The 12,759-nt window shown below is 37.4% G+C and overlaps 1 protein-coding gene and 1 non-coding gene across 2 annotated transcripts in view; both read right to left on the bottom strand.

Annotated features, from left to right (window-relative positions):
* Positions 1–3,599: 3,599 nt before the first annotated feature.
* Positions 3,600–12,759, bottom strand: part of MMUT (methylmalonyl-CoA mutase) — a 36,282-nt gene continuing 27,122 nt past the window's right edge. The window contains exons 11-13 of the mRNA XM_004696369.2: positions 10,433–10,580; positions 8,996–9,163; positions 3,600–3,961 (exon numbers count right to left, since the gene is read on the bottom strand). Coding sequence (XP_004696426.1) covers positions 3,833–3,961; positions 8,996–9,163; positions 10,433–10,580 — 445 coding nt within the window. The 3' untranslated portion in view covers positions 3,600–3,832. The remainder of the gene's footprint in view (positions 3,962–8,995; positions 9,164–10,432; positions 10,581–12,759) is intronic.
* Positions 5,808–5,971, bottom strand: LOC115871197. The gene has a single exon (XR_004047152.1). It is a non-coding gene; the product is annotated as a U1 spliceosomal RNA (small nuclear RNA).

Raw genomic sequence — 12,759 nt, 5'->3', positions numbered from 1 at the left:
GAGAGCAAATGTTTTGAGAATGATGAGGGCAATGAATGTACAAATGTGCTTTACACAATTGATGTATTTATGGATTGTGATAAGAGTTATATGAGTCCCTAATAAAACTATTTTAAAAACAACCCAAAACCATGAAATCCAAAATCCAATCCTGACTCACAGTGATTCTTTAAGATCACTTAAAATTTCTGAGACTGTAAATCTTTACAGGAGCAGACAGCATTACCTTGTGCCTTTGGAGGTACTGGTGGTTTTGAGCCTCAGAAGTTGTATTTAGAGGTCCAATGCCTAGCCCATGATGCCGTATTATATGCTATACAAACACTTGCAGAAACCAGGATTTTCCATTTGTCATAATGGTGCCTTACCTTTTGTTAGCAACCACTTATTCATTTTTGAATACTGAATATATGATGGAGAGATCTTGAATATCTTGACTAACAGTCTATATGAAGACTGTACATTAGAAACACATACTCCATATCTATCCATACCTCCTAGAATACTTTGGACAGGGACTCAGTCTCTGAAATTGTGTAAAGTTTAATGAGTGCCCATTCCTTTGCAGGAAAGTTTTTGATTATTTGTCTTTTTAATGAAAAACAAAACTGTAGACAGCCAAGATAATGCATTTATTTTTCTAATTATTTTTTCAGTGGTTAGTATAATTGACCCTCTCCATTTTTGTAGGAATACATCTATTAGAGTCCCAACTAGTTCCATCTTTATTATCCAAGTTTATTTGTCCTGGGCCCGTTTGGGAAGACAGAGTTAAAAAAATGCTGGCTATCAAATGAAAAAGCATGTCTATTCTTTGTAACACTGATTACTATCTGTCATTTACATGCAGTGGTCTTATTGTATTTACTATACTGTTAATATAGGTTAAGAAATGATTTATCAGGAGCTCTGTGATATAAAACTGCTTTGAAAGAGCATATTTCCAGATACTATTGATACAAATTTTGAATGAATATAAAAGTGATTTGTCTTCAGATTTTATGTCACCAACTGTGTCCATGTTTGCCTCTAGATTTCTCATTATTCTACAGAATGATGGATAGTTAATGTACATAGTATAAACCTAAATAAGTGTCTTCGCATATGAATATAAAAACGGATCTTTGAGCTAGGTGATTCAGGTTTGAGATCTGCTGCAAATACTAATTAATAAGTGTTACCTTGGCTAAATCCTTTTCCTTTATTTGCCGTAGATGACAGCTTTGTGATGAGTCAAGGCTGAGCTAGAGTCCAAAAACTCCCTTTCTAGTGCATTTCCTAGAAGGGAAGAGATATTTTTCTCTAGACATGGAGGATGAGAAGGAGGCAACAGTCATTTTGTAATCACTTCTCTCAATCATACACTGCTCTCTAGAACCTACTCTGGAATGGTTTTGTAGGTATAATTAAATTCCCCAATCAATTGACTTTAAGTTAATCAAAAGGAAAAATTACCCCAAGTGAGCCTGACCTAATCAGATGAAAGCAATGAGTGTTTAAACCTTCTAAACGGGAGCTAGATGCATTATTATTCTCTGTTCCCTGCGAGTTTTTCTCTCGGTTGCTTGTCTGTGTGACTGTGGGCTACACTTCAAACCTGTTGAATCCCAGCCCTGTCTGACCTATAAACTTCTGGCTTGTATTTATACTGCTGGGTTAATCCTCATAGTTGTGTAAGACTTAGTCTCCTAATAAACCAGAACTGTATAAACACAAATATATATACATACACACACACACACACAGATGATAGATGAGAGATAGAAACACAGAGCTAGATAGATATAGATATATAGATACACACACACATTAAAGACAGGGCTTCAAAAAGTTCGTGAAAAAATTTGCATTATCTGTTATTGCCAATTTTCCAGGAACTTTTTGAAGCTCCCTCATGAATGTATGCTTATTCATCCATCCATCCAATCCAATCCAATCCAATCCAATCCAATCCAATCCAATCCATCCATCCTTTCTACTTGAAAGTATTAAATGTAGATCTTTTAGTCAAAGTCTCTAATGCCCATCAAATGACCTTTCCCTGCATGGGTCTTAGAGGTTGTGGGAAGATACTGATAGGATTCACCTGTGAGCAATTGCAAACAGGACTCCCTGGTATAACATATGTTGGGTATAACATGAACCCTCTGAGAATCAGGAGGGGATTTCATGACCAGCAAGGGCCAGGAGTAGACTGTATCTTTAGGACCTGAGATCTCTGCACAGTGAACCTCCTGGATCCAAGACGACAGCTTTACCATCAGAAGAGCAGAACCAGGAGCCAGAGCATAGAACGAAGGGATGGACTTCCTAACCCACACAGCAAGGAAAGATGACTGCTTCTGTGCGGGATGGCTTGCGGAGTAGGGTGCCTCTGGGCACTTAATTGGGGAAGTTGGGTTTGCTGTTCTATGGAAGTGGAGCTGAGTGCCTTCAGGCTGCAGCTAACTAGTGGGGTGCCTCTGGGCACTTAATTTAGGGAATTTGTGGCCCAAAAAACTTAAGCTGACTACCTTTGGGCTGTGGTTTATAGCAGAGTGGTATGCCCTCTGAGCATTTATTAGAAAACTTGACAGAACTTTGTAACATGACTTGATAAACCAACTCAACCCTGAGTATTTCTTACTGGCATTCCTACTTATTAACTTCTTTAACAAACCCTTCAATCATGAATTTTGTCTGACTTCTCTGTAGCCATTGCAATGGATATTAGAACCTAGAGAAGTAAAATGGGGAATATTAAGACATTACTAGTTTGTTTCTTTGGTTGAACCTTTCAGTGGAGTGAATTATTAAAAAGGGCTCTTCTAGCCATAGCCATTGTAACTCCCACCAAGTGATTGGGTGGGGCTATGCAAATAAGGTATATAAAATTCTAGTGAGGGGATTGGTCAATTTTGTTATTCAAATAAGCTTAAATGAACCATATAAAATGCAGAAAGGGGGGAATTTCACAACCCTCAAGAGAGGAGGTGACCTTAATAATGGGAACTGGATAAAGATTTCAGGACCTTAATTTTCTAATAGGCCATAACTGAAAATGAGAAGAAAAATAGCTAAAAGCATCTATTAATAATCAGAATATGAAACATATGAAGTACTCCAGCCTAGCCAGATTTGTAAGGTATAACTGGGTCATGATGGGGGGGGGGGGAAGGAAGCATTCAAGAACTAGAGGAATGTTGTGCTTCATGGGTGATGGGTGATATATCACACCATGGCTGAATCATACCTTCTGTGAGGGGATGTCAAGATCTAGCTTGATGTATGATGCTGTGATATAATATAGATGCAAAGAAATATAAAACAACTAATTTCTATACAACCAGTAAGCCAGGTCTCTTTTATGATTTTGAGTCCTCTTCCACATTTTTTTCTCACTCTATTCTGTACCTTCTAATATGATCCTTTATAGAACAGTTGGTGGTGGTGACTGGAGAGATTTTATTTTCTAAAGCCCAAATCAGTGTAATACCAAATTGAAGATGGAATTAGTCAAACTTTCCCATGTAAAATTTAATTTTTTAAACGGAAAGTAAATGGATTTATAAAAATATGTGTAATATATATGAAACTTTAAAAAGTAGTCTACAGTTGAATAAAGTATTGAATGTGTAGAGGATCTTTAATGATGTTTTAAAACATTAAAAGTAAAATCGTATATATATGCTCTTAGAATGACAACATTCTTATAAGTAAGATATTTTAATGTAAAGCTTTCCAGAAAAGTACATATCAAGTGTTGAGTTAAACTGAAGATGTGTCCTTTCCTTCACTGATCAGAAGTGAAAAATTTTGAAGAAAAATAAACACACAAAAATGAACCATAATGTTACATAGAGTGCTGCTTCTTCTCCAAACACTTCTCAATGTCATCAAGCACTTGCACAGCGGCCTTTGGAATGCGAGTCCCAGGACCAAACACATTGGAAACACCAACTTCAAACAGAAATTCATAATCCTGTGGAAAGAGTTTGCTTAATTAATGAAAGGCGATATTTTTAATGTCAGAGAAACAAAACACAAGAGCAATGAACCCAGTCTTTTCTTCTCTGTCCCCACTGCTCAGAACTTTCTAAATGGATACACCACTGGCATTTGAGGCTGAAGATTTATTTTTTATTGAGACTGCGAATAACAACTAGTAGGAACCACCCTCCTGCCCCAACTCATCCTAAGAAGCAAAAACACTCTTGTCAATTTTCCAAATAGTTCAGATGGCTGTTAGTGGCAGGCAGCTGTATAGGTCCATAAAAGATCATTCTTGGGACCTAAATCCATAATTTTGTTTATCCTGAATTTTCGGTTATTGTCATTATTTGTGCTAAATTTATTGTCATATGACAGCTCTGAGTTTACAAGCCTACTTAATTCTTCTGCCAGAGGGATTATTAACTTAATTAACTGCTGCCAGAGCCACTGCCATTGGATCTACCCCACCTTGCACCCACCCACCAAGATATTTCATATGCAGTTAGTGAATATGGGTATTTTAAATTTGACTTTAAAATGGAATCAGATTCCCTATAAATGATGATTAGTTCTTGTTTCTTCTTTTCTTCATTCTAATTTGTTGCTGCTGCTGTTTGTTGGTTTATTTTAACATGGTCAAGGTTTGAGTGAAAAAATCCCCACAACACATTTACTGCTCCATACATAAGGCTATTTGACATCAAGATCTGTTATAGCTATAACATAATTTTTTTTTAATGGAGTTGGTTTCAACTCAAAACACTTGACATAGGAGTTCAAGGCTGTAAATCTTTATGGAAATAGATCGTCTTATCTTTCTCCAAATGGAGCAGCTGATGGGTTTGAACCACCAACCTCATGTTTAAGTCCAGTAAGTAAGCCCAATGCTTACTAATAAGTGCCACCAGGGCTTCATACTATAGAGTTAAGGACATGCTTTATAGCCCTGATCCTCATCCACCAGAGTTGACTGTATATGCCAAGATATTCTGGTTTGTGCTGGTTGTCAAAGTAACATTTTCATTATCAAATGTGATTTTATTTTGGTGATAAATTATAGTCATGCAAATTATCCACCACTAATTTTATTTTCTTGATTATATTCTTGTAATATATTATTATAGTAGTATGACTCTGCAATGGTACTAGCACACCTATTGAACTTTGTCTTCTCCAAGAGTGTGAATTTTTTGAGACCAGATGTTAAAAAATAAAACGCAGCAAAACTTTTTGTTGTCAAGTCAATTCTAACTGATGGCAACTCTGTTATAGAGTAGAGCTACTCCATAAGTTCTCTTGGCTACAAACTTTATAGAAGGAGACACCAAGAACATTTTCTGTGGTGCAAATGGGTGGTTTTAACTACCAAACTCAGGTGAATAGTTAGTGGAAAACATGTCACTGTTCTTGGGCAGGTGCGATATATGAATTTTAAAAGCACATGAGAAAACTGGATGAGATCTACAGTAGCAATCGTCTCACAATTAGGCGTGGTAGTTACATAATTCCATGTAAACTTGACGATATATGCAAGTGGAGGGGTGGTATTCAACCTGTCAATCAGGTCGCAGCCTGATGGTGACTCCTTGTGGGCACGGCCTTCTCATAAGGATCCTGGAACCCTCTCTCTCTGCCTTCACCTTCCTGCTGGATGATCCCGAACTGCTGCCGGAGCCACTGGCATTGGATTCACACCACTTTGCACCAACAGGCCTGTCATCTTCCTGCATTCTGCATCACTGCATATGGTTGCGCAAGTCTAAAGAGGAACTTATGGACTAGTATTGGACTTAAGTACTTGAATTGGACTGGGCTGGCATGTTTTGCTTTTTTTTCAGGGGAGAGCGCAAACGCAGTCCCCCACTACCACAAATTATGCAGTTGAGTTTCCCATATTTGGGGAAATCGCAGGGGTCAGCATTTCCGGAGTGCAATGGATAACCCTTGCTCTGGGAAAACCACCTTCGTGATCATGGTATCTCCCCTGCCAGGTAAAAGTTATTTGCATATTCTGTACAGTAAACCCTTATTTGATATATGATTTCCCCAAATATTTTCCCAGTCTGTATGTAGACTCTTCATTGGGGATGGAAGAACTTCGATTAACAGAAGTGTGTCATTTTGATGAGGTCCCACTTAGTGACTTTGGCTTTTATTGCTTGTGGTTTGGGTGTCATATTTAAGAATTTATTGAAGGGGTCAATTTATTGACCCCAAAGCAATACCTTTATGTTTTCTTTATCGAAGAGTTTGATGGTTTTAGATTTAAAAAATGAAAACTAGCACATGTCAGCAAAGATGTTGAGAAATCAGAACTCTCATCCATTGTAGGTAAGATGTAAAATGGTGCAACTACTGTGAAAAATCGTTTTTTCAAAAAGTTAAACTTAGAAACATAGAGTATGACTCAGCAATCCCATTCTTGGGTATATACCCAGATGATCTGAAAGCAGCGATGCAAACAGACATATAGTCCAGTGTTTACTGCAGTACCTATTCACAGAAGCAAAGGTAGAAACAGCCCAAGTGTCCATCAACAAATGAATGGATAAGTAACTGTAGATACATACAATGGAAGACTACTCAGTCATAAAAAATAAATAAAGACTTGATATAAAAACAACAGGAACCTTGAAAACATTATGCTGAATGAAGTCAATCAAAAAAACCAAATATGAAGTCAATCAAAAAAGAACTAACAAAAATTTATCTAATATGAAATGCCTATAATAGGCACAACGATAGAAATTAGAGTTTTATAGTAATTGACAAGAACAAAAGAAAAGGAGAAAGAAATCACTGTTTAGAAAAGAGTGAGTTTCCAGTTTTAGTCAGGAGAAATTTGGCAATGGGTACTGGTTGTGGTTTCACAACATAACTGCAGCAATTGATGTCACTGAATGCACACATGAGGATAATGTTTAATTGGCAAATGTTGTGTCATCTATATTTTTTACAACAATTTTAAAAAGTTTTCATTTTAAATGGTCTCTATGGAGTTGGGTTTGGACTATCACATTGTCTGTGTCAAGCTAAATTTTCCTAAACTATCTAAAGGCGACTACTGCTAAAGAAGGCTAGAAAATCATGGGCGTAATAGATACTGGTAAGGAGATACTGGCCATATTTATTTGATCGCATGGTGGAACCTAAACGCTTCCTAGTGGCAGTTTGATCAGTTTGATCAACCACCATTCATCAGTGCCTTCTAATTTAATTCGGTGAAAACAAATATCAAGAAAAAATAGTTGACTGCTATAATCATCTTGTGAAGGACAGTCATTAGCACTAAAGTACGTCATTATAAGAAATTGGTCATTACCGTCTTTAAACTCATGGGAGAAAAGCCTGGCAAAACACATACGCATGTTCTAAGTAATTTCACTATCTAGAGGGCAATACAATTATAAATGTATTTCTTGAAAATGTCAGCTCACTTACATAATAACCCGACATTTCTGTCTCAACTCATATTTTAATTCAAATATTCTGTGCTACCTAATTACATTGGTTCTTATATTTTAATGGCATACTTAAGAAGTTAGGTATTATATCTTCATGAACTGCAGTATTGACAGTATTCCATAGATAGAAAGCTAGAAAAACATAGATAGATAGAAAAACAATAGCCCTTTATTTATCCAAATAGTAAATTACAGGAAAATTATAGTCAGGAGTCTGAACAAAAGTAGTTTTCCTGTTGGCACTAAACACTATGTTGGTAAGGAGCCCTGTAGCACAGTGGATTAATCACCGGGCTGTTAGCTATGGGGTCTGAGGGATAAATGTACCAGTTACACGGAGGAAGCAGAGGCCCTCTGCTCCATAAAGCTGTAAGGCCTCAGAAGCCCTAAGGACAGTGGTACTTTGTCCCACAGGATCACTATAAGACAGAGCAATGCAATGGCAGTGGGGTGGTCACTCCATTGTTAGAAAGATAGATAGTAGCTTGTTTTCTAACAAGGAGTTATAACCAAGCTCATAAATGCATGCACATGTACTTTCTCATTTCATGAGTACTGGATAACTTCATTTTTCTTTTATTCTAATAAATTTTCTGGTGGGCTTTCTGAAACATATGGAAATAATTTATCTAGCATAGTCTCAAACATGATTCTTCTAAGTTTAGTACTTTGCCATTATCGTTAAAAAGGAAAACTTGTAATAATTTAAAATGAGATTGAAAACAGACAATATTTATAACTTAATTATTTTAACTTACTAGAAAAGAAATAAGAGAAAGGCACCCCCCCCTCAATCAATTAATTAATTGACATCATCAATCGTTTACCTAGCAGTCATTTCTCCTTTTCCAAGAGGGCACCCATTTTTCCTCAAGTATCCACCTCTGCCCCATTCAGCTCCTGTCAAGCAGATTCCTTTATGTCTGAATTAGTTAAGGTCTCCAGATCTGAGAAAAATATATCCCAAATGAAGTAGCTAAATAATAAAGGGGTTTTACAGGACCATGTCACTGATATAGCTCTGAAGTGGAGTGCTAATTGGGCATGGGAAAACAGGAAATGGGCAAGGAGGAGCCTCTAAAACAGCAGAAGCAAATGTTCCAGTTGGCTGACTGAAGGAAATCATTCCACGGCCAGGATAAGGCGTCTCTGCTGCCAAGATATGGGTTCAAGGGATTCACTGAGTATTTACCATTCCTCGGTATGCCAACTGCTTTTGTCCTGTCCCTGCTCCATCACTGTGGTGGACATGAAGAAGTTGGCTTATCTATCTGAGGTTACTGATTTGTGAAGAGGCAGTTCTCGCTTAAAAGCTTGGTACATTGTTAAATTAAAATATGCCACCAGCTAAATTACAATATAGCTTGACAAGAAAATAGTGACATTGCCTACTTTTGGAATGTACAAAACCCACTGAGGAAAATCACCAGGAAATAATCCCGTTCCAAGTCTACAACACATTTCATAAAAGTGCACACTAAAACAGCACATTACATAGAAGCTAAGATTACTCAGGAATTCCGCCAAAGAAGCAGATAGATATTGGAGCGAAAATATACCTGGGGTGGTATGACCCCTCCACACATGACAAGAATATCTGGCCGTCCCAGGGAGTCAAGTTCTTTGATGAGCTCGGGAACGAGGGTTTTATGACCGGCAGCTAGTGTGCTCACACCCACAGCATGCACATCTGCGTCCACAGCCTGCTGGGCCACTTCACGGGGAGTCTGGACAATAGAACGAACACATATAGTACACATACAATACACACCAGTTATCTCAGTCAACCCGGACTCATGGTCACCCTACAGTATCAGAGTAGAGGTGTGCTCCACAGGGATTTTAACTGGCTGCTTTTTCGGCAGACTCTTATCAAGCCATTTTTCTGAGGTGACAAGTGGACTCAAACTTCCAGCCCTTCGGGTAGCAGCCGAGTGTTAGCTGTGTGCACCACCCAGAGACTCCACTTCCAGCACTAAAATTCACTGATTACAATTGTGCCACAACTAGTTCCCCCAAAGAATCTTCAAAATAAAAGAGTAATATGAGTAAGATGTACTAGCTCTCTTCAGTATGATTGCTCTTAAAGCACTGGCCTCCAATGTCCTCATTATCAACATGCATTTATTGAGTGCTTGCATGTGTCTGTGAAAAAGACTAACCACAAGAGGCAAATCATCAGTTTTCAAATAGAATGGGCAATTATTAGAAGAGGAAGGAAAGCAATCTAAATATGTAAGAAGCCTCCAAACCAGGTCTCTTTAGGAAAGTTCACTTGTTCATTAGGGAAAAGCAATGAATACTCTTTAGCCCTTACCTTACATGACCTACCTATAGATTTCCTACACACTGAAATCCTGCTGCTAATCCTGTGCTGCCTCCTCCTCCTGTTCCCCTAAAATGTTCAGGACCTTTTTTCATCTAATTTATACACAGCTCTCATGGCAAATGAATCCCATCAAAGAAGCAGATAATTGCCATTTATTTGTTATATGGTATTTCTCAAAATTGTTAGGTCTCAACCCATTATTTTACTGTCTGATATTGTCTGATTAAATTAAATACTACTAAAAAGTAAAGAGAATAAACATCTACTGATGAACTGAACTCGCTCAGAGGTTGTGTTTTCTCAAAACGATTTCCATAAACCCCATTAATTAGGCTATCTTTCCAATAAAATATAAATCACATCTCCGTAAGTAATCAAATAAGGTCTTTGAAAATAAGGTTCAGTTTCAAAAGCCTAATGAACTATTTAATTCTGAGCTGACATTTACTTTGCACTCTCAACAAGTGTGTCAGAACGTGTACTTCACTCTTGTCACGATTCACTGGACTACATCTATTAAAAATAAATTAAGGGCTTTCCTGAATATGTTCTTCTTGTGCAAAATTAACTAGGTTTAACTCTAGTATTCTTGTCAGCATAAGTTACACAGAATTCCAGTGTGACTTAGTGTATACTTTTTGAGACTCCTCCCAATAAGTTTTAGTACCTGAAAAAGGGGGCCTATGTCCACATCAAAACCAAGATCAGCAAAGCCTGTAGCAATAACTTTTGCTCCTCTGTCATGGCCATCTTGTCCCATTTTTGCAACAAGAAGACGAGGCCTGCGACCTTCACGTTCCATGAAATTGTGAACCCTAAGGAACATTTTAAAACCCAACAGTTATATCTTAACTGGCCAAAGGGAAGGCAGAAAAACAGAACTATTTTATGCCAAAGAGTTCTAGATTATTAGAAAAAACATGATGTGCCTTATTTGTGCTTTGCTAACACCCCTATTTTACACGGAGAGTTCCATTAAAGCTGGAATATGCTTATCATTGCTCACTTAAAGGAAAATTTGGAAGATGGCAATGCCTGCAAACACAAAAGCCTGAGGCTATCACAAGGAAGAAAGCTGAGAAAATGATAACTTTCTATCTTCTTGAGCAAGTGTCCAGAATATAGTGTACACAAATATTTATATATAAACTTTAAATAACCTTATGGGGTCATTTATACATAAGTGCCTCCCTAGCTGTTTTGGACTGTTCATTTTTCAATGGCACCTCTTAGGTGTGGACTCTTCTAGGTAGATTACAACCAAAATACCAAACTTTCCACCATCAAGCTGACTCCGACTCACAGCAGCCGTGTAGGATAGAGTGGGATTGTCCTGCGGGCCTTTAAGACTGTACATAGTTACAAGGACAGTATTTTATAGTGATGTGCGACCAAAATGCTCGTTTACTCAGAAACCAGTAGATTTATTCCCAATATGAAAAGCACTACATTTATTTTAGGTAAAGAAACTGTTCCCTTTTGACTGTTGGAACATTGGCTGTTTTGATATTTATCTAGTACACAGTACTGACTCAAAAGTTTCAGTGGGATGAATTCTACAATTATTAAGAAAACCAATCACCCAGAAGCAACTGTAAATATTTGAGAAGCATGATCAAATGAGTAAATCATTACAAGTTATGCTGTGGCAGTTATTTACTGTCAGTTCGGTAAAGATCAACTTAATTTATAGAATCATGTCTTTGTTTTTAATTATGCAAATTAGGATTGAATACTTATTTAAGCAATTAAATGATATAAATTAACTTAAAGAAGTAAAGCATTCCTGGATCTATGAATTTATTTATTTATTTATTTTGGTTTTGTTTGTTTGTTTATCTGTCTTTGGCCCCGTTCCAAAGCCTCTTAGTTAACTTTGGGCTCTCATTAAACCCTAACTCTAATTTAAGAACAATTAGTTCTTACATCATGGTCTAGCTCAAAAAGGAAACACAGAAGACATGGGTGCCATAGGAAAATGTGGAAAGGAAATTTGATTGTGCCCAGCTATCAGATAAAATAGCATCAGAGGCCTTAAAGGCTTGTCTCCGGACAAGCAGCCATCTAAGTGAGATGTCAACTAAGTCCCCATGGAAGAAGCACACCTTCATCAGTCACCAAAGGATTGAAATCCATATAATCCTAAGTCAAAGGAAGGATTAGTATCAGAACCTAAATTGTGAGAATCTGGTTTCTGGAAGGCTATGGATGTTAGTCGGAGCCCAAGATACGTTTCTGGGAACTACATAGGAAGTAAGCCTCCAGTGATCTCCCTCTATCCATAATTGAGATGGGAGGAAAGTGGCTACTAAACAGAGTACATTGGAGAGCTGAGTATTGAAGATCAAACTAGGATAAACCTGACTTAACAGTTAGAACTCGGTCAGTTAATTACCCCTCTGACGCACACTGGACGTGCTCTGGTTTCCAACATTTTCTGTATTTTAGTTTCATTTTTTGTTTATTCATCTTAGGGTATATCTCAGAAATGTCATGTCATCAAGGATCACCATCTTGAAGTTGTATTATATGTTTTTGTGATTTTCTGGTATATGAAACCCAGAATTGATTAACCTATAAGGACAGGCAGTAGAATAAAGGGTTAGGTTTTTTTTTGGGGGGGGGGTGTTGTTTTGGGGGGGGTAGGAGAGTAACAATGATCGTGGTGGTGGTAGGTGGGGAGGGTAAAAGGGAGATGATTTCAAAGAGTCCAGGAAGGAAAAGAATGTTTTGAACTGATTGTGGTAGCAATTGTACAATATGGCTTGACATGATTGAACTATGGAATAATATATGTATTAACTCCCAATTAACAATAAATCCTAAAAGTGTAAAGCAGATTAATATTTAAATACCTGGTGGCTATGCAGCAGTTCCAATGTTACTTAATTAAATAAGTATTCTGAATGATAAAGAAGACTATGGTTAAAGTTCAAATGTTGCTTATAGACTATGACAAAAGTCAACTCCAGTGTCCACCAAGGGGTATATGAG

This window comes from Echinops telfairi, unplaced genomic scaffold (genome assembly GCF_000313985.2).
Source record: "Echinops telfairi isolate 266 unplaced genomic scaffold, ASM31398v2 ScPeMD7_3533;HRSCAF=4204_1, whole genome shotgun sequence".
Lineage (NCBI taxonomy): Eukaryota > Metazoa > Chordata > Mammalia > Afrosoricida > Tenrecidae > Echinops > Echinops telfairi.
This window is presented reverse-complemented; position numbering and strand designations above follow the sequence as displayed.